The sequence below is a fragment of the Antedon bifida genome, chromosome 4, assembly GCF_963402885.1.
Source record: "Antedon bifida chromosome 4, ecAntBifi1.1, whole genome shotgun sequence".
NCBI lineage: Eukaryota > Metazoa > Echinodermata > Crinoidea > Comatulida > Antedonidae > Antedon > Antedon bifida.
In genome coordinates, this window is record NC_136229.1 from 33,711,768 (window position 1) to 33,733,501 (window position 21,734).

Consider the following 21,734-nt stretch of genomic DNA (forward strand, 5'->3'; position numbering starts at 1 on the left):
GTAGTTTCATTTGTTTGCCTAGAAAAGTATGGCGATGAATGGTGTTCGCCACCGTTCTCCAATTCGCCTCTGTTTTCGGTACAGATTCATCCTCTACACGGCGGTGTTAATTCTCTCTCTACAGTTCATTTTCTACCTTAAGTTTTCAACTTTAGACAGCTCTGATTTCGATGGTCAGAGGAATGTGCACGAACGTGTCAAGCGGGACCCCGAGCTTGAGAGCCCATTGGATACTAGCAAGAACGACCGTGATCGTAGGCCTAAACGTGTATTTCCGGCTTCAAGTAAAGTAAGTATTAAGTTCTTAATAATATTATGCAAACTTAGTCTAGACCTAGGCCTACACTATTAATTATTATATAAAACTACTTTTATTTTTAAAATAAGGCTTTGGTTAAGTACAGTTAAATTAAGCAACTGCATGTTTTAAGTTGAAGCAGTCTGAATTGGCACCAAATTTAAAATATATGTGTTTTTGACTTTTGCATTACCTACTAAATGCGAGGTCGCTGAGTACACATTTGCAGTTTAGTTTTAGAGAACGAGTGTCAACCGCATTGTGATTGGTTAAAAACTTTAAAATAACAACAAAGACTGGCTTACTATAACAAATTTTTTTTAAATTACAGTATAATATATTTTTATATATGTATATTGAACAAACAAATCTATAACTTAGTTAGGCGTCACCCTTGCCATATGATTGTTTGTTGCCTACCTTGTTGTTTTATTATGCTACTCGGTTATTCAATATAATCATTCACCTGATATGCAAATACGCCCGCGAATACCAGTAGTGAACAATAGCAATGCAATGCAATATATTGCGCCACCAATAATGTAGGTATAAGAAACTTCGGAAGCTTTCCGATTCATTACACTAATTACTTCCTTATTTACATACAACCTATTGGTATATAAGTACCTATTGGTATATAAGTACTCTAGGCATTGTTTTCTGTTCTGATGATGAGAATAGTTTCTCGAAACATGTCAAGACATTTTAAGGCAGTTTGCCTATTTATCAAATGCCTCACAATCGTTATTTTAACTATAATATATTCAAAATGCATTCAGCATTTCACATTTGTTCGGCCCTGTCTGGGTGCTGAATGCGGGTATGATTCTGTTTTCAATAAAATAAAAGTGCTTGTACTGTAATTCAAAATCTGTGTTAAAATGTCAGATTGCATCTTTCTGTGGTGTCAATTAATTACTAGAGCCTAACAACCTTTCATACCTTAGAACATTCACACATACGGCGTAAGACTGGCGAAATAAGGTCAGAATGATTCAAGCGTCGCTGGAGTTAACTCTGCGGCGTTAGTTAAAATAGGGTATGCAGCGTTAATAATGCCACTGCCTAGTTCACACGCAAGGTGTAGGCTACACTAGATATACACCATGTCTTACAGTGTACATATGAACATGCACAGAATATTGCCAGGTATATGTGAGATCTGTCTGCACTTGTGAGATAAAGTAGTTACAGTTTTATAAGTATAGATAGTGTAGTAGTGCTGTAGTCTGTCTACCAACCTTTCCTGTCCTACAGTAATATAGTTTCATTTCATCACCTTTCCTACAATACTCTTTATTCTTTTGAAGGTCAGTGTGTAATCTTTTTAATACAATATTGTAATTGATTGTGCAGCAAAAACTAAATCTTTTGCTGCACACACCACTAACAGACTGGAACAGTTCTTTATTTCTAACCTTTGAATACACTTGTTGTAGTTAACACTCCCCTCCATTTAATTGGTAGACATTTTTAGCTGCGTTTGATATTTGACCTTTTCCTTTCATTTTACTGTGCTTCTATAGACTTAATTTAGATTTAAGATGTAACATTTTTGTATCCAATTTCCATCTTTCCTGACATGATACATAACAGTACTCTCTTTTGTTTTACCATGTACAGAACTGTCAATTGGTAATAGTTGAGATAGTTTTAGGTTCTTAAGTCCCATTGGTTTTGTGCTTAAGTGCATATTGGGCAAATTTTCAGATGTTAGTGGTACAGTAATTTGCTTATTGGTTACTGTAATGTTGATTTTGGTGTACTTTTCTTGACAGCTGCGGACATCATCCAGTCTGATCTTTAATACCAGCTTTTAAAAACTCTCCCAGGGTTTCTGTTGGTTCATCCTGTATACTATAGTACATACTATGTACTGTCATAGTTGAATGCACTTTGTAATGTTGAATGTGAACTGAGGTAATGTTCCTTGACACTAAAATATGAGCTTCTTGTAAGAATGTGATACTACATTTGTCAAGATTAAGCACATGCTTATTAATTTGTGGTCCTGAATTAATTTAGGTTGGGTTTAAGTTAAAAATATAGTGAACAGCTGGAACATGTCTAGCACTACTGTAGTAGTGTAAAATGTTTATTTATATAGGCAAACTAAACAGGTCTATTCATAGCCATTAAATATAACAATAGATTTCTGCTTGAATGTTCACATCACTGAATTCAGTCTATTCTATAGGAGAATACTCGGTGTACTGTATTAGTACAGTATCTGTATTCTTTCTACATTACTACAGTATTTAATACCTCACGTTTGGGAACACCTGTATTTAATATGCAAAACAACTAAAAGCACTACCTTCAACATTATGCATATCATTATCAAATCAATCACAGTATTATCTGTATAATTCTTTACGTTAAACCATTCATGAAAACATTTTTCGAAAAATCATATTAATGTTTTAAAGAAAAACTATTAGAAATTCCCAATGTTTATGGAATGCTGTAGACAGACACCAGGTCACATGGAAGTTATGTTTGACCGTTTTTAAGGAAGCTATTTGTCACTCGCTTCCTCTCATACAATTTTTGAAATATATTTTGTAAAAATTCAAAGCAGACATCAAATTTGTTGTTTATAAATTGGTTAGTTTTTTAATGGATATTGTGTTTTTAATAAACTACTTGAAATGAGATTGCAACTGTTGAATCTGTTATCTGAATTATTTTTTAATCGATGATCGGTTCTCACCTGCTGAAAATAATAACTGTAGTTTTCCTAATTAGTTTTGAAGAATAAAGTGCAAATGTAAAAATCACTGTAATAGTTCTCGATCAAATATCATGGAATTTAACATTATCATCATCACATTGGATGTTCTTACCCTGTGAAACCATGTGAAGAAACCAAATGAAACCGGCCTAATTGTTGCAGATAGTTTAAATACCATGTTGGAGGAATCAGAACTTATGTTAGATATCTTATCTTTTGCTGCTGGACCTTACTTAATCTGCCCATGAAATTAGTTCAAACATGGTTTTACTAATTCCATGGCTTCTTTTACTGGACACTATTTTTTGTCAGCTGTTCTTAAAAAAAGTGATTGTTGTGATAGCTACTGTATACAGTGCATACAGAGGATGTGTGGTGGAAGATTCTAAACTTCTAAATCTCTGTCTACACTATCAAACTTTATGTAACAAAACAAAAAGTGTAATGTGCCCAAATATGGTAATGATATGCCTAAATATGGTAGTGATGAGGCACATCACATTTTTTGTCACGTATAAGTTTGATAGTGTAGAGAGAGCTTAAAGTCTAATGTTGCTAATGCTATTCATAGCAGAAGAAGCATTTCCTTTAGGCCCAACATGTAGATGCTAGTACTGTCACTATCAGTAAGCAATGATTTCCTTCCTAGGCCCTAAGGTGACCTTGAAGTAAAAAGACAGATGTGAATATACAGGTAGTTATATAATTTCATTGTAATCAATCAAAAACAGTCTTAAAATAACATTTAGTAGGAAATAAAAAACATACCTTGATTGACACCTGTTGAAATCAGTTTTCTATGTAAAGTAAAAGTATAATAGTTTTTAGTTGAAAATTTAATTTCTGCGTTTTAGCTCAACTCAAAAAGATCTAGAAATTTGAAAGGTATTTAGGGAGAGATTAATATTATAAACACTATTGTAACAGTAGGCCTATTTTAAATTATTAAAGCCCATTACTGTACCGCTAGATGATATAAATTAACTTCACAGTTAAGATGTTTAATTTTAATGATTTTACCGTGTTTCTGTAGGTATTTTCATCTTCATGTTCGCAGTAGTAGACATACCATGTATTTTTGTATCAACAGTACCATATTTTTTACAGTAGATCATTATGGACTCATTCAATTCAGTTGTTGATATTTCTTCCAACAAATATAAATTATATAAAAGCTACTCATCGTTTAAAACAGATTTGTTTATAATATTAATAAACAATAAAAATGAGGATATCCATAAAATTCCTCACCTTATCATTTCAAAATTAATTAATGTTCAGTATGACGACGGTTTATAATTTCTTCTACAGTATTGCTATTAATTAGACTTGTTAATCCTGTGCAAGTAACCAATACATTGATGCTGTGGAGAGGCATAGTAATTCACTAACTTTAATTAGAGTGTCGATGGGCATTCATTAAAGAGATATCTCCGACTCCATTGAGATTGTGTGGTAAAAAATAAATTAAATTTAAACGATTACGATATTAACACATTGAACTGAGAAAACGGATCTTTATTGTACATAGTCAGACTATGTTTATTCAATATACAGTAAAAGTAGGACCCCTATTAAGAGGACACCTTCGCGACTCAAATGGATGTCTCTCTTGAAGAATAGTGTTATAATAAATTGCCCTTTTTTATTTTTATGAATCCTTAGTGTGTCTGAATAGAGGTGTCCCAAAATGTTTAAAAATGGAAAAGTTTGAGAAGTCTGTAAATTTAGTTCTTGAAACTGTTTTATGCAGTGTGTTTAAGATAAATGTTTTGAATGCGGGTATCGAAATATATTGCTATGGTAAGGTTAGAAACTAGAAGGTACTGTACATTTGAAAACCATGTGTGACTACGGTGGTGGTGGGCACCGACTCCTGTATCTGCTATATCACTCGTCATAATGAAAAAGTTGTAGAAAACATAAAGTTTAGATTTGTAAATTATACAACATCTCGGAATGGAATTATTTCAAATTTATGAGAAACTAAATTCAAAATCTTGGAAAAATTTCATTTAGCTTCGATTTTATATAGATGACAAAATTTCGTTTTTGTAAAAGCTAAAACGGAGTACTTACTCTGACGTTTCGATCTCTATCAGAGATCATTCTCAAATGTAGACTGCGGAATGTTAATGCAGCTTGGTCATGTTTGACGTCATCTGTTGATGACGTCGTACGCCTCCGGTTGTAGATTGGAGGTTGTGCGGGGCCGAGCCCCGCACAACCTCCAATCTACAACCGGAGGCGTACGACGTCATCAACAGATGACGTCAAACATGACCAAGCTGCATTAACATTCCGCAGTCTACATTTGAGAATGATCTCTGATAGAGATCGAAACGTCAGAGTAAGTACTCCGTTTTAGCTTTTACAAAAACGAAATTTTGTCATCTATAAATTCAAAATGTTTAATAAAAAACAATAAATTATATTCTAAGTAGACAAGCGAGTAATCTTGGATTGCTTTCAATGTTTTTGATGTAGTTTCGCTTGAAAAAACAACTTTTGAATTATAGAATGTTTATCCTATACTTGTAAATTATTTCTTGAGCCCTAGGGAAGTGCTCTGTTTTACATTTATTTAAAAAAACAGAAATTCAATGTTAACTGTGATAGCATAAAGTTATTTTGGTTGGTGTTTACGTTACACTACATTTTAAAAGAACTTCTTGAAAAGAAATTGTGAGATTTGTAGGGGTGGTGGCATGCCTACTTGAGGGCGTGGCATGCCTACTTGAGGGCGTGGCATGCTGCTGATGATACTGTCCTGAAGAGGTGTTCAACACTCCTAGCATAGACTTACTGTTTTTATACAGTGTGTGAATATCTCAGGTTTCCACACTTAAAACTTATTTACCTTTAGGTCCAGAATGGTTGGAGTTAATAAGTGGATTAATACAACTATTAAGTTACGTCTTTATTTTTAGCCTACTTTGTTGGTTACATAAGTACTGTACTGTGTAATAATAATACAAAATATCATAATCAAAAGTCTGTAAAGCATTGGATATGCCAATCAATTACTTAAGTATATAAAAAAATGTGAAAATAAACTGTGGTAAGGAAAATAGTGATGTTTTAATATAAAGTCTTTTGTTTTATTTTCTGTATGGTTTTGCAATTAAAACAACGTCAAGTCCCTTGTGATGATGATTTAGATTTACCATAATATTCCTGAAGGCCATCAAAAAGCCATAAGTTGATTCTTATCAAACTAATCTTAGCACTAAGTATCATTCCCTAAGATGGTTCATGCTTAATGTTCTCCCATTAATAATCCTAAATATGTTATCTTTTGAGAATTCATTTTGAAGAATATTTCCGATTACAATTGTAGACTTTCTACAGATTGGTTTTTGGTTTTTAATGATATTAAAATGTCCCTGTTGTTTTGAAGAGGTTTTAAATTTTAGCCAAAAAATGTGAGTTTAATATTCTATTTCGTGCCTAGCTTACCTGGATAAACCGACAAAAGCCCTTTCTCCTCAAAGAGGGAGATATAACTTGAAAAGTAGAAATGTTCATTGAACACCCCTCTCCACAAATGGTATAGTTCATTTTCATACATGGACAATATTGAATCCACCACTATTTCTAAAAAATTAGTGTTTCGATTTAAATTATTCAAATTGTTTTAACACCATTTTGATGACATGAAGCCAGGTGGATACAACATTCTGAAAGAAATGTTGAATTCAACAACTGTACTTATATTTATTTATTTATAACAAAAAGATACATACAGTTATTATTAATAATAATATTGAACATTTTTGTTTTCATTTAAAGTTAAATATGTGAAATGTTTATTATCGTTTTGTTATTTTGTCAATATGAAATTAAATTATATTGTATCAGCATGGCAGGAAATAAGTTAAAACTCAAGTGCTAATGCAACATAAACAAAGTTTATTAAATTCTATACAATCTACAACACGTTAATGTTATTATGAGACAGTTGAAATCATACAATAATTGAAACAACATTTAGCACATTTACAAAACAAGGGATCACGTTTCAATGCAGTCTGTCCAGTATGGTATTATTAGACTGTCATCAGATGGTGAAGGCCGTTTTGTAGGTGATCCCCTACTTCTTTTCCTACAGTATCTATGCAATAATAATATATATTTATTTATTTGGGCATACACTTTTTTTACAAAGACAAGAAATGGAAAAAAATAATCAAGATATTCATACAGTAAATCAAACAGCAATTTTCTCTAAACTAATCGAATTGAAAAACTTACTACGGAAATCAGTTGAGAATGTCATTTCTGTAATCTGAAAGTTTTCAGCTTAAATAATTTCATATGCCATTTGGTGGTAATAATATTTTCAGTCGGTTTCGAACAGTCTAAATCATCATTTTGCTTTGTATATTCGGTTTCCTTTTTTAATCGATCAACAAAAAAAGAGGAACTAATTCTTAGTTTTTACAACCAAGCATCCATTTATCTGTGAAACTATTAAAATAAATGGTTTGTTTATTGCAATCTGTTTCTATGGCGATAATTATCATTATGAATGCTAACTTGATAAACTATTGTCATGATACTCGTCATGGCAACAGTAAAGAAGAAATTATTTAGTTTCATAAATTTGAATAAAAGTCAACAAAGAAGAAATTTATTTCATTTCATTCATTGTTGTAATACAATTTATGCATTAATATCAACATTTCTATTTTGAATAAAAAGTACACTATGCAAACAGCAGAGTTACAATTCTACACTGTATACTTCACTTTCATTAAGTTCTGCATGTTGAGAACACTATAGTCTTTTTATTGTTATTAGTTTTTTAATTTCATTATTATTGACTTTGTTATTGGATTATTATTTGTTATTGAATTATTATTAGTCCTTATTCAATCTACAACAACAATTAAATACAGTTACTGTGTTTACTTTACTGCAACAAATATAATACAATTATTGACATAGAAACTAGACTCAAATTTGAATTATTATTACTTTTTTAATTTAGTGTTTTAAATTATCCTTATAGAAAACATTTTTGATTGTTTGTTTTGCTTATTTTATCTTTCAATGTGACTACCCTTCAACAATAATGGAACCGTCCATTAATGTCATTCTTTGGACAAGTTTTGGACAAAATGGAACCGTCCATTAATGTCATTCTTGGACAAGTTTTGGACAAAATGGAACCGTCCATTAATGTCATTCTTTGGACAAGTTTTGGACATAATGGAACCGTCCATTAATGTCATTCTTTGGACAAGTTTTGGACATAATGGAACCGTCCATTAATGTCATTCTTTGGACAAGTTTTAGACATAATGGAACCGTCCATTAATGTCATTCTTTGGACAAGTTTTAGACATAATGGAACCGTCCATTAATGTCATTCTTTGGACAAGTTTTGGACATAATGGAACCGTCCATTAATGTCATTCTTTGGACAAGTTTTGGACATAATGGAACCGTCCATTAATGTCATTCTTTGGACAAGTTTTGGACAAAATGGAACCGTCCATTAATGTCATTCTTTGGACAAGTTTTGGACAAAATGGAACCGTCCATTAATGTCATTCTTTGGACAAGTTTTGGACAAAATGAAATATGATCATATTTTAAGTAGGAAAGGAATACATTTGGCATTTTGCAGCGTGTTCTGGTTTTAAGTCACTTTAGCAAATTCAAGCATTCTTTGTTATAGCTTTGAAAATGTACTATTTTTTTAAAAGAGGAATTAAAATGACAGTTAACAGCAAATAATGTGTTAGATATTCATATCATAGGAAATTTAAACCGTTAAAAACACATTTGTTTTTCAAACGATTTAAAAGCCTTTTTTATTTCTGTCATTTACATCCTCATATGATTATTCCATATACTAGACTAACAAAAACTGGTTTGTTTGTAAACTGCCAAGGCCCCACCCTAGCCCCACCCAATAGAACAAGCTTCCTATTAATATAAAAGAAATCAAACATTTTGTTCAAAGAAAGAATTAAAAAATATCTTTTTTACTAAAATATGAAACATTTTCATTTTGTATTATTATTTCTGATGCTTCCTATCTCACTTGTACTAATTATTTTGTTGTAATAACCATGTTAAAGGGTCAACTGAGACAAGTTTACTTCTAGGTTGGTCCTTATTTTATGCTCTGTATTATTTGTACGGCATTTGATAAAATAAATGTTTAATTGAATTGATAGTTGCATGGCATTGAATCCTTATATAGAGCAAATTCATTAGAACTATTAATAAAAAACATAAGCAATAGGGGTTAGAGATCAAGGATTAACAGATGGTACCCAGTCACTTTCCAGTGTTTTATTGGTTGCCATATTAATGTTGTCCCTGTGGTGCGATTGTACAGCATTAATGACGCCTTGATGATCAACCTACTCTATATAATATAATATTAAAGCAAGCGGTGTACTCAATTTGTAGAGTCAAATTTGGTATTCAGTTTGAGAACGCAACACATAAAACAATTGACTATATTTCCCCTTGTTTTCTAAATGTTTAAATCCACCTCTACAGTACTTTACCCTATTGATAGAGGGGTGGGTGTTAGGGAGGACAGTAAAGGTTAAAAAGAGACAATTTAAATTGAAATTCCAAAAAACATAAACATGAAATATAATAGCTTAAAGTTTGGCTAATATTCATAAATTGTATTTAATCTATCATTTGTTGATGGTTGCCGCTGGCAACTCATGTACAGTTAATGATGAAACATCGCTTGCGGGATTTTGCTAATTGAAACTACGTTTAATGTTTCGCAAGTAATTGTATACTTGTCAGTTTAAAAGTCTTGTAAGAAATTCATTTGCTTTTTAGTTAAGGTGTTTTGTTGTCAAGGCTCTAGAGTGGGAGGGAAGAAGAAGGTAAACTCATCTATATTTTAACCCAACACAATGTTAAGACTATTTTTAGTTGGTGCTTAAATGTTAAATGTGGAGCTGTATCTTGATTCTTGATTGTGTAATTTGCAAAACACCAACTGGAGTATCACTAAATGTGTAGATAGAGGTTGAAAAGGGAGAGAGCTAGTCAAAATTAGAGATCAGCTTGGAGAAGGTTTTTAGTGAAAATGGTTGCAGTTGTGGGGTATGGAAAGGTATTCCAGTCTCTCACTGTATAAAGCTCTGTCTACACTATCAAACTTTGTGAGAAAAAAAATGTGATGTGCCCATATATGGACATGATGATGTCATATCACTACCATATTTGGCCATATCACACTTTTGTTTGTCAAACTAGTTTGATAGTGTAGACAGAGCTTTAGGAAAGAAAGAGTTCTGGAAACGGTTGGTCATAACCATTGGAACTTGTAAGAGGATTGTATGTATTGTAAGAACTGTTAATAAAAAATAATTAAGCTGGGTCACGACCCCATCTACCTCAGCACAATAACATAAAATACTTATTCAAATAAAATCTGAATTTAATGACAATGTTGTTGGCAACAACATTCAACACTAGTGTAAATTTATCTTCTTGAAATATGGCTATCTGAAACGAATTTCACATTTGATCTGTATTACGATTTCACCTTTACAGGTGGTTCTAAAAATAGAGTTTATTGAATGCCTTTTCGCACAAATATGTTAAAAGATTAAGTTCTAATCTGACAGCTAGTAATGGTTTTGTTGTTCTGTAATATCATTAAGGGTTGATTTCAACAACATGGCGTTTTTCAAAATGTTTGAAGTTTGAACTACAGTATTTGTAAATGTCTAGTCAAAGAGCTTCCTCTTCCTCGCATCTAACATAGATGGGAGAAATTGTGACATTCAAAATAAAGGTTTTGGCTTTGAGCCGAGCACTAACTGAGGACTGGAATTGCTGATTGTGTGTGCCAGAAACCAAATTGTCTTGCATCTGGATACAGTACTATAACTGTTTTTTTTGGTGCTATTATTGTTTTATTCATTAAAAATAGTAAGATTGAAAATAATAGATTACTTATAGTAATTATTCTACTGCAGTTACTGCAGTAACCACACTTTTTACTAAAATAAAGCATTCGTTGTAGATTGTTTGAACAATGAATAAGTTTATGAAACAGTTTGTTTATCCAGAAAAAGGTTGCTAAATAATTGCATAAACATGTTTTAAAGTATCAACAAAACATATTACTGCAGTAACTGAAGTAAAGTAACTTTGACATGGTCCCTTAAAGATTTTGCTCATGTTTCATTCCGTAATATTTGAAGTTGATATGAAATTGAATGTTAACCTATTAATCTTCTTTTATTTCAGGATGAACTTAGAAAAAAGAAACACGGAGTGGACATAAATTCTGCTAACATCCAATCAGTAATAAATGAACAGGTCAACTTTGCAGCACATTTACCTGTAAATAACAGTAAATTAATTATAAAAAATATTAAAAACTCTGTAGAGGAGAAAAGTGGAAAACATATTGAAGACAAATTTAAACATAAACAATTAGAAACAAAATATATTGCAGAAAATAAAGATAGTAATGAATTTAATTTGAACGGAACAAGGACTAAAAAATACCTTCCAAAATGTGACATTCAAAACAAAGATGCAATTTCGGCTTTGAGCCGAGCACAAACGGAGGACTGTAAACAGAGGATTGCTGATGTAGTCTGCCAGGTTCAGGATAACACGCTGTATCCCACCAAACTACCGCGATATTGCCCTCTTAAAGGTAAGATTTATAAGATTGTACTAAAGTGTGCTTCCCATTCTTGGTTTCCATTAGAGACGCAATGCATTAGCATGTAAATGCAATGCAAGCTGGTTGACCAATGACAAATGACAGTTCAAATACTCCATCGCTTGATTGGTCAATTCACTTACACTGGACTTACATTCTTGCGTTGCGTCTTTTGTAGGAGAGATGTAGATAAGTGATGAAATATTCTGTTTGCTCATAGAATGTGTCTGTACAACAATTTAAAATGCAATGTTTGTATACAAAGGAAATTTAACAAACCAACATTTTGCCAAGAAATCCCTGTAGAATCAGTTGTTTTATACTGAGTATGCAATGAAGTGAAAGTTATTATTAATAACAATAAAACTTAACAAGGTATTTTTGATAACATTTTTCTATTTTATGACATCTGTAGAATATTACGCACACAGTTAGAATAACTTTTAATTCTGTTCGTTGACCCAGCATACGTGAACTGTTTATTTAAACAATTCTCTGGAATTATTTATAGCAAATGAAATATTAGTTTGAATGATAACTTAATTACTGTATAACAATTTGACATATTTAAAATTTGAGTAATTTGTTAGAGAGTTAACATTCATTAATCTTAGCAAACAATTATTTTTGATAACAATTTTACTTTTATGACATCTCTGTAAATTATCACTCGCACAGCAGTTACTTTTAATTCAGTCTGTTGACTCTGCATACAAAAAAATGTTACTAAATCATAATTCATCATCATCATGTTATCATCATCAATCATCACAGTTACCATCATCATCATCATCAGTTATCATTATCAGTTATCATCATCAGTTACCATCATCATCAGTTACCATCAGTTATCATCATTATCAGTTATCATCATCATCAGTTATCATCATCATCAGTTACCATCATCATCAGTTATCATCATCATTATCATCATCACATTAGTTACCATCATCATCAGTTATCATCATTTAATCATTATCATCAGTTACCATCATCATCAGTTATCATAATCATTATCATCATCAGTTATCATCATCATCATTCTTCTCACTAAGTAAAATAATACTAATAATCTATCCAACCAAGCAACCATCTTTCTAATCTAATCACTAAATATCATAACCATCATAAATACATTTAAAACAAAATACAAACAAACACTTATTTCAAACTATTTAGAACATTAGTAATTCACAATTGCCTTAAGACTGTTTTTTTTTTTCTTTTTTGTGCCTTTTTGTTTAATTTTATTTGTCAATTTGACGAAAGAAAGAAGTTTTTTTTTTCTCTCACTTAAATTAAATAATTAAATATATTACTTATCTGGAGGACCAAACTTAAAGCCTTGGCTTAATGCGTCCTCCTCACACAATTGTATTTATTAATTTATGTTTCTGTTCATATTGTATTTGTGTGAAACAATAAACTTGAAACTTGACTTGAAATATTGGACATTACAACATGCTTCATTGCACACACAAACGAAGACAGTATATTAATTTGTGCATTATGCACTTTAAAGGCAAAATACTCCTCTCTTAATATCGTTAAACATTAATTTATGGAATAATGTACAGGTTAATAAAAAGTATAAAATTACCGGAGGCATGCAAACGCAATTCATGTATTGATTAATGCATCATTGTAAGTGCTAAAGAGATAGGTTTGCTGTAACTTAATTATTGTTTGCATAAATTGAAGAAGCACCATCAAAGGATTATTATTAATATTTTTGTAACCTTGCATTTGAATTCTCATTAGAATACACCTTCATTGTAATACTCCCAACGGTATAATACATCATCCATGATTCAAGTCACTCATAATATCTATATGATTCTAGGTATTCTATAGCACTACCAATTAATTTGAATGTTTTTTGAACTGTAAAATTTCTTAATAATAAATAATTTTATTACAAATAATTACCATCATAACGCTACTAAATATTATTTTAAGGTTGTTGTCTAAAGTTCTGTCTACACTATCAAACAATTTTGTGTGATATGCCCAAATATGGTAGTGATGTGACATCATTGTCTCCATATATGGGCACATCACATTTTTTTGTAACATAAAGTTTGATTGTGTAGACAGAGCTTAAGGAAATAAGATGAAAAATAGGTTTTGAATCAATGTTCCAATAATATGTAATACAGGCCTGGATGCTACCTCCTGTAGTATTAATGTAGACAATTGGATGATAGTAATAATTCGCTTGAACATTTAAAAGAGAAATGTAGAATGTTATACATTATTTATGGATATTTTGATGTTAAAGATGTGTGTATTTTAAGTTAACTAGGTCTCCGGGAATTATCATAATTCATATTTCTACATCAAATTGGGTCTGGTTACATCACAAAGTGTCTCTAAACTCAACCATATTTAATGTATGTATTGCATTGGGTTTTTCTATGCTTTTTAATATTGCTTATTATTCATAGCGTAGTAATCTGTATAATCCTTGGTTAATTGACTTTTGCTCGTTAAACTGCAATAGTCAATGCATCAATCATCATAAAAATAATCGGTGCTTCAAACCAGTGCGGGTTTAATAGCTGAGTTGTTTTGATCGGCCTATGCACACTGAATGTATCTATAGTGTTAGCATCAAAACTTTGGGTGCAAGAACATAGTATAAAATATCTCCTATAAAGCCTTAGTATTGTGAATTTATATCTATAGGTTTTGAGGGTTCCTAGTGATCAGCTTCGGCTGGATGAACCACCTTTGTAAAATATTATTAAAATAAATAAATAATTTATATTTCTTTATAGGAAAAGCTACAACTCAAGTAGATGAAGATACATATACCATCAACACTGAATCACCGGTGCGTATTGTGTATGTGTTAGTGGTCCATGGGCGCGCCCTTCGACAGGTTCGCCGCTTGATCAAGGTGCTTAATGACCCACGACATTATTTTTATATCCATGTAGATGTGGTGAGTATACCTTTTTACATCTTACAAATAGTGATTGTGCCTAGCTTACCTGGATAAACCAACAAATGCCATATTCTTCTCGAAGAGCGAAAATTCTCGAAAAGTAGAAAGTCCATTGAACACCCTTCTCCATAAATTTGTCAGTTTATCCAGGTAAGCTAGCACTTGTAGACTACACACCATTTCTGGTTTGTGTAATTATTTTGTTTTGTGTCACAATAACCTAGATTGTCATCAATTATAATTATCTTTAACTTCTCTTTTTTTGCAGAGGTCAGATTACCTCCATCGTGAACTCAGTAAGTTAGCGAAAACAATTGATAATGTTCGATTGACGCCATGGCGGATGGCAACGATATGGGGCGGAGCAAGTCTACTCCAGGTTCTTCTCAAGTGTATGGATGATTTGCTTAACATGCCTGAATGGCAATGGGATTTCTTTATTAATCTTAGTGAATCAGACTTTCCAATCAAGTGAGTATTGTAATTAAAAAGGCATCTGGAGACAAGGGCTTGTAGATGTTAAGCAAATTGAAGATTTAATAAGTAGTTCATTACTAATATGAGTAATGTGTGTGATTCCAAAAAAAGGAAATAAAGTATGAGATGAGTGGTCCTGGGTCCAAATCCTTCAACAACTCTATTCACTTTGCGTAAAAGATTTGAAATAATTTTGCTAATGTTGTGTATTGCGACTCATCGTCGTCGTCAAAGCAAACTCTGATCAGAGCGTGGCTTCTCTAACAGTATTCTGAAACCATCTCCTGTCTTCTGTCATCCTACTTGCTTGCTCCATAGAGCAAAACACATCTGTTATAATCTTCTCCCATTTGCATCTTGGTCTTCTTCTCTTCCCTGGAAGAGCATTTAGTCAAGTCAAGTAATTTCAATATTTTGTGATTGCCTTGCACAATTTAACTATCAAACCTGTCAAAAAATATGTCGGTACATTAAAAAAAATGTGCATTTGTAATATTCACTCTCATTTGTAAACTAATATTAGCATATTATTGCTCACTTATGTTGCCGTGTTCATTAACACATCGTCACAATTTAACGTTGTAACTCTTGGGTGTCATCTGTCAATGTTTGATTAAGTCTTGCGCGCATCACAGTTTAATAAGATCCCCGATAAATTACTTTATCGTAGACTTGATCAAAATCGTCTGAAATAAAAATAGCAAAAGTAAGTGATGTTATTAATCAGAATTAAACTGTCGTCAGTCAGAATGTTTCAGCAATTTCAAATTCAGAATATTTAAAAGACATTAATTTAAAGCTCTGTCTACACTATCAACTTTATGTGACAACAAAATGTGCCCATATATGGACATGATGATGTCATATCACTACCATATTTGGGCACATACATTTTTTCTTTTTTTCAAACTATTTTGATAGTGTAGACAGAGCCTATGTCCTAATTGAGCAGAAGAATATAACTTAAAATTTGTTGAATTCAATTTAAAGTTCTTTTGTTCCAGAAACTAATTACTCATTAGACTTCTACATAAATAATATTTTACTGTACAGTAATACATTAACATTGTCATTAATTTTTTGTTTGAGATTGCACATTGCTTGTACAACAACATTTTAGTGAATGAACACATGACAAATGAAACTTGAATTATGTATAAAAAGTAAGAAAGAAATTTCTAGGAAGTATTGAAGTTGATTAAAGACCTTTATTTAATTGTGGTGGTTTTGCACAGACTGAATTCTATATCATTGGCAAAATATCCAAAGCATTGTAATGATGTATGTATGATTCATACTATGCTAATTCATTATTAATCATCTAACTAACATCTATAAAATGTTGATGGGTTGTCATCCACTGTAGATTACATTTCATTAATTTTGTATCATTCTATAAATTTCTGATTGTTGTGCGACAGAAAGCAATTTTGCAGCAAGTGATTTACTTTACTTTGTGTAAAATAGAATTCTATTTAATTTAGTGACACTATTGGTGGTTATTACTTTTTTCACGAATCCCTTGCTCCTAACTCTGTACCATATTTTATTATTTTATTTCGTTGTACTTGTAAAATGACTGCTGGAAGAAAATTCATGATGACATGTTTTTTTTTTCAGACCGAATGAGAAAGTTGTAGCGTTTTTAACCAAGTACAGGCAATATAACTTTTTGAAATCCCATGGTAGAGATGAAATCAGGTAAGCACATGAGTAAGGAAGATGGGGGGTATGAAAGGCTGTGTTTCCGCAATGCAAAATTAACCAATAAAATTCCTGTGGAAACGAAATTTAACTGATTCCACTCAATTCAAATCAAATAATTATCATGTTGTTATATTATAATTATCTGATTGGTTAAAAATGTTGTTATGGCTGCGTAAACACTGTAAAAGAAAGTTTGGCCTGTGAGTTGGATGTAAAGTAGTAGTAGTTGTGTAATAAACACTTAAAAATTCCATTTTGTGTTTTATCAGGTTCACAAAAAAGCAAGGTTTGGACCGGACTTTCTACGAGTGCGATACACACATGTGGAGACTAGGAGAACGAGAGCTTCCTAAAGGTATCGTGGTAGACGGTGGATCTGATTGGATCGTTGTGAACCGGGACTACTGCAAATATCTGATCACGGCTGACAACGAACTTCTTAATGGTTTAAAACATCTTTACAAATATACGCTTTTACCAGCTGAGGTAATTTCATACAACAATTTATGCTCCATGACATTCTAGAATAAAAAAAAGTGGTGGGTAGGAAAATGGTATATGAAAAAGAACATTTAATTGAATTATGTTTTCTTTGTAGTCGTTTTTTCACACCGTACTTGAAAACTCGGAACTGTGTGAAACGTTCGTGGATAACAACTTACGTGTGACAAACTGGAAGCGTAAACTAGGTTGTCAGTGCCAACATAAACACATCGTTGACTGGTGTGGATGCTCCCCTAATGACTTCAAACCAGAGGATTTTAACAGGCTCAAGGTATGACAAATGTTTAATTATTAATTTGCCATCCATATAGATTTCCATACTTGAAAAATTGTGAAGCATTTGCTAATGCTTGGTTCCCACTAGAGACGCAACACAAGGACCTAATGCAACGTAAGTGAGTTGACCAATCAAAAGCTATGGATTATTCTGTCGCTTGTTATTGGCTTTTGTTGCGTTTATGTCCGTGGGTTACGTCCTAGTGGGAACCAAGCTTATGTATACTACAGTACCTGCTTTGTTTGTATGCAATATAAGAACGATTACATCAAAGGTTTCAAGTTTTTGTCCTCAATTTAGACCATGCCTAATTGTAATCAGTAAATTGATATTGGGGACTACATCACAAAAGCTTATTTATCTGTGTCTTCAATATGGACCTAAATATTATATAGCATGCCCAGTTTCTGAGTGCCTATTTATACTATTAGAAGACGACGTAAATATTAGCAGACGACGTAAATATATAAAGTAATTTTATATGTTTACCTTGCAGACAAGCAGACCAACATTTTTTGCCAGAAAGTTTGAACCAGTGATCAATCAGGAAATCGTTAATCGTGTAGAGGATTGGATGTATCAGGAGTATCCACGAGGGACTAACGGTCTACGTACATACTGGCAAAATATATATCATATCGAAGATACCGTGACGAAAGTGACGGACACTGCGATGACATTTTATCAAGCCTTTGTCCGAATGGCTGCTGTTCATATACAATGGGTTGCCAGGGTTTGTATTCAATTGTCTGAAATATTTGTAAGAAAAATTAGAAATTGTAAAATGATATTGATATTGATATTTATTATATTTCATTTCAAGCACGACACAATAAAGTAAAATTGTAACATTGTAAAAATGTATTTTACTCTGACCCTTTTCTTCTGTTCTTTACACCTAATATATTACCTAGCTCCTATGCATATTTTGTTGTAGGTCCTCGCTTGGGCCTACAATCCCGCCAAAACTGTGTCAAAGAATGAGTGAGAAGGCACATCTCAATTGCATGCGCACAATGAATTAACATGTGTAACTGGTTCCTATGTCCTATTTCAGTAGCTTTTGATTGAATTAGTAAAAAATTGATTTTACTTATTAATGTTCCTATGTAGGTTGAAGTTCCATAGTATACAAATAATGAATATTTATGAGTGTAATGGTACAAATAATGGCATGAGGTGAATGATGAAAGGTTATATATCAACGAGGCGACAGCCGAGTTGATATATAACCTTTCTTTATAAATGTTGCTATTACTACTTCTTCTTGCAGGCTAATGTCCACACTAGTGGTTGCCTTTTTAAGTTCAGCGCAACACCTACAGAGGTCAGCATTGTCAAAATGTCTGAGGAATTCAAAGGCATTATAATTACCTTGGAAACAAGACTTGAATCTGGGGAGAAAGAAACTATAGAGGGATTGTTTACTCCACAACAGTGGCAGAAGATAGTGAATCCAATAGGCCCTGCAGGACGTCTCTTATCAATGCAAGTAAGTTCTTCAACTTAATTCTGTTTTAAAATTGCACCCATGTTCTGTCAATGCTTTAGTACACTTATCTATGGTACGCCAAAGCATTCAGATAATGCCAAATTAAGTTCTCAGATACAGATTCCTTTTATTATCCAATATAATGGCAATTACAATGCTCATGTTAGCTTGCCTTAAATAAATATAAAGGAAAATAACTATCTTACAAATCTTATGTTATAATTTCGTATCCCAGCTGGGTAGAACGAGTACTTGTAACCGTCCTCAACTTAATTCTGTTTGAAAATTGGATCCATGTTCTGTCAATGCTTTAGTCTACACTCGTCTATGGTACGCCAAAGCATTCAGATAGTGACAAACATTTTTGAATACACATTTATTAATGACAAACCAGATTCCCATTTTTAACAAAAAGCAGATTTTTAACCAGTAATTTGGTTAATATTTACTAGAAATAAAATTGTGTTGTCCATAGCTTGCTTAATATTAAATTGTTCTAAATTATTTTTCAGGTAGGATCTGAGTACGATGCCAAAGAACAAGTCTTCCGTAACTATGCTAAACTTTTAGGAACCCTTGACGAACCAATCATTCTCATGAAATGGGGGGAAGGTGACCCTTATACTATCACAATCACATGGATTGACCCAACCAATCAAATTGCTGCATCTTTTGACACAACTGTCGAAAGTGATTGTGATGAAATGCACCACAAACCGGAGTTTAATAAACCGTTGCGCCCGGGAAAATGGACCGTTAAAATGCTTTATCAATGGATGGTCGTGGCCGAGACAAATTTTCTTATTGTTCCTCTATCGGTAAAAAATGGCCAACGAATTACCGAAGAGGATGCAGAACCGACCAACAGCGGGCCACCGCGTAATAGCTACGTAGATCGTGATTTCACAAGTATGAAGACGATTTTTCAGTTGGCAGATTCGGAATCTATTGTTGAACTTGCGAATGAGAAAGGAAAAACTACCGGGGCGGAACTTCACAGCTGGGTGGACGAACTCGTGGGGACATTTTGGATAATGGGTGGGTTCTGTATGGATATCGAGAAAACTAATGGCGCTGAGTGTAGGGGACTTACAAAATGTCACGACGTTCACTGGAGTACGAAATTCCCGGATCCAAAATCCGACATCAGTATTCCTAGAAATCGGCGAAGTTAATTAAATTGTCGCTGGTTTCGCAAGAGACAAAAAGGAAAGATAGGAAAACAGATTTGTATGCACATAAACGTTTTTGAGTAGAAGGTATGAGTTCATCCCATGCAACATTTTCCCTTCCTTCCAAAGAAATAAAACATACATTGGTTAGAACATTCAAATTATCAACACATATACTTGAATGTCATTACTAACACCACCTCATGTTCACTACCAATGTTGAAGTACAGTTGGGGTAAAATATAAGATTTGTAACACACAATCACATCCAATGTGCATTTGAATGTATTTGAGTTTTGTTTTCACTTCTCTCCACACGGCTTATTGCCAATCGTTATGCGTCTAGCCGTGTGGAAACGAAAATTATTTATTTGATTCGCTGACGCGGGACCGGAACTGTGCCGGAACAGGTGTGAGAGACCCTGAACACCATCTCATGTTTATTCACTACCAATGTTCAAGTACAGGTACAGGAGGTAAAATAGAAGATTTGTAACACACATTCGCATCCAATGTGCATTTGAATGTATTTGAGTTTTGTTTTCACTTCTCTCCACACGGCTTATTGCCAATCGTTATGGGTCTAGCCGTGTGGAAACGAAAATGATTTATTTGATTCGCTGACGCGGGACCGGAACTGTGCCGCAACAGGTGTGAGAGACCCTGAACACCATCTCATGTTTATTCACTACCAATGTTCAAGTACAGGTATAGGAGGTAAAATAGAAGATTTGTAACTCACATTAAATGTGCATTTTAATTTACTAAGTACTACAGAACTACAAGAAATTCAGAATTTGTAAACAAAAAAAAAGAGTAAGTCTTATTAATTTAATTTTGGTCCTTAAATGGATGGAAACCTTTATCTTTATGAAAGAAAATCATTTGATTTCAACCACATCATTCAGATTGCCAACAGAATGCCTAGTTACACATAAGTACATTATAATATAAAACATCTATAAATATGGTGCTGTTGCTATGGAAACGGTCGTTAACTGTTGGGCAACGCTACATTATAAAGAACTGTGTATATATGCAATGGCAGGTGTAAGAAAATAGTATTTTTTATTAAAAAGAAAACTGAAAAAAAATATATTATAATTTGGTTTTAAAATCAGATTGGTGCAAATAGCCAATATGGGCTTTAAAAAAAAGTATTATTGACATTTTCGGTTTGGTTTTTATATAATTTTTTTTTCAAGTTTATTTTGTTGTTTTTTTTAAAAACACAGCAATGTATTTTTTTCAATAATAATCAATCAATTTGTCAGTTTTTGTCCTCTTCTGTAATTTCTACCTCTTTTTAATGTTTTTTTTTTTACTTCCACACTATTACTTTTTTTTGTAGTGTACCTTTAATTTTCTACAGAATAGGAATTTCTGTAAGCCTTGTAGGATGTTAGTCACTTGTATACAGTATGTGACAATCCTCTCTATGACAATCAT

The 21,734-nt window shown here is 32.6% G+C and overlaps 1 protein-coding gene across 1 annotated transcript; it reads left to right on the plus strand.

Moving 5' to 3' along the window:
• On the plus strand, window positions 1–20,741 carry LOC144840488 (xylosyltransferase 1-like). Its single transcript, XM_078696304.1, has 10 exons — window positions 1–289; window positions 11,280–11,697; window positions 14,487–14,653; window positions 14,925–15,127; window positions 16,754–16,834; window positions 17,110–17,326; window positions 17,439–17,615; window positions 18,118–18,354; window positions 18,895–19,113; window positions 19,626–20,741. The coding sequence occupies exons 1-10, from the start codon at window positions 29–31 to the stop codon at window positions 20,286–20,288; spliced, it is 2,643 nt and encodes an 880-aa protein (XP_078552430.1). The 5' UTR covers window positions 1–28; the 3' UTR covers window positions 20,289–20,741.
• The last annotated feature ends 993 nt before the right edge of the window (window positions 20,742–21,734 follow it).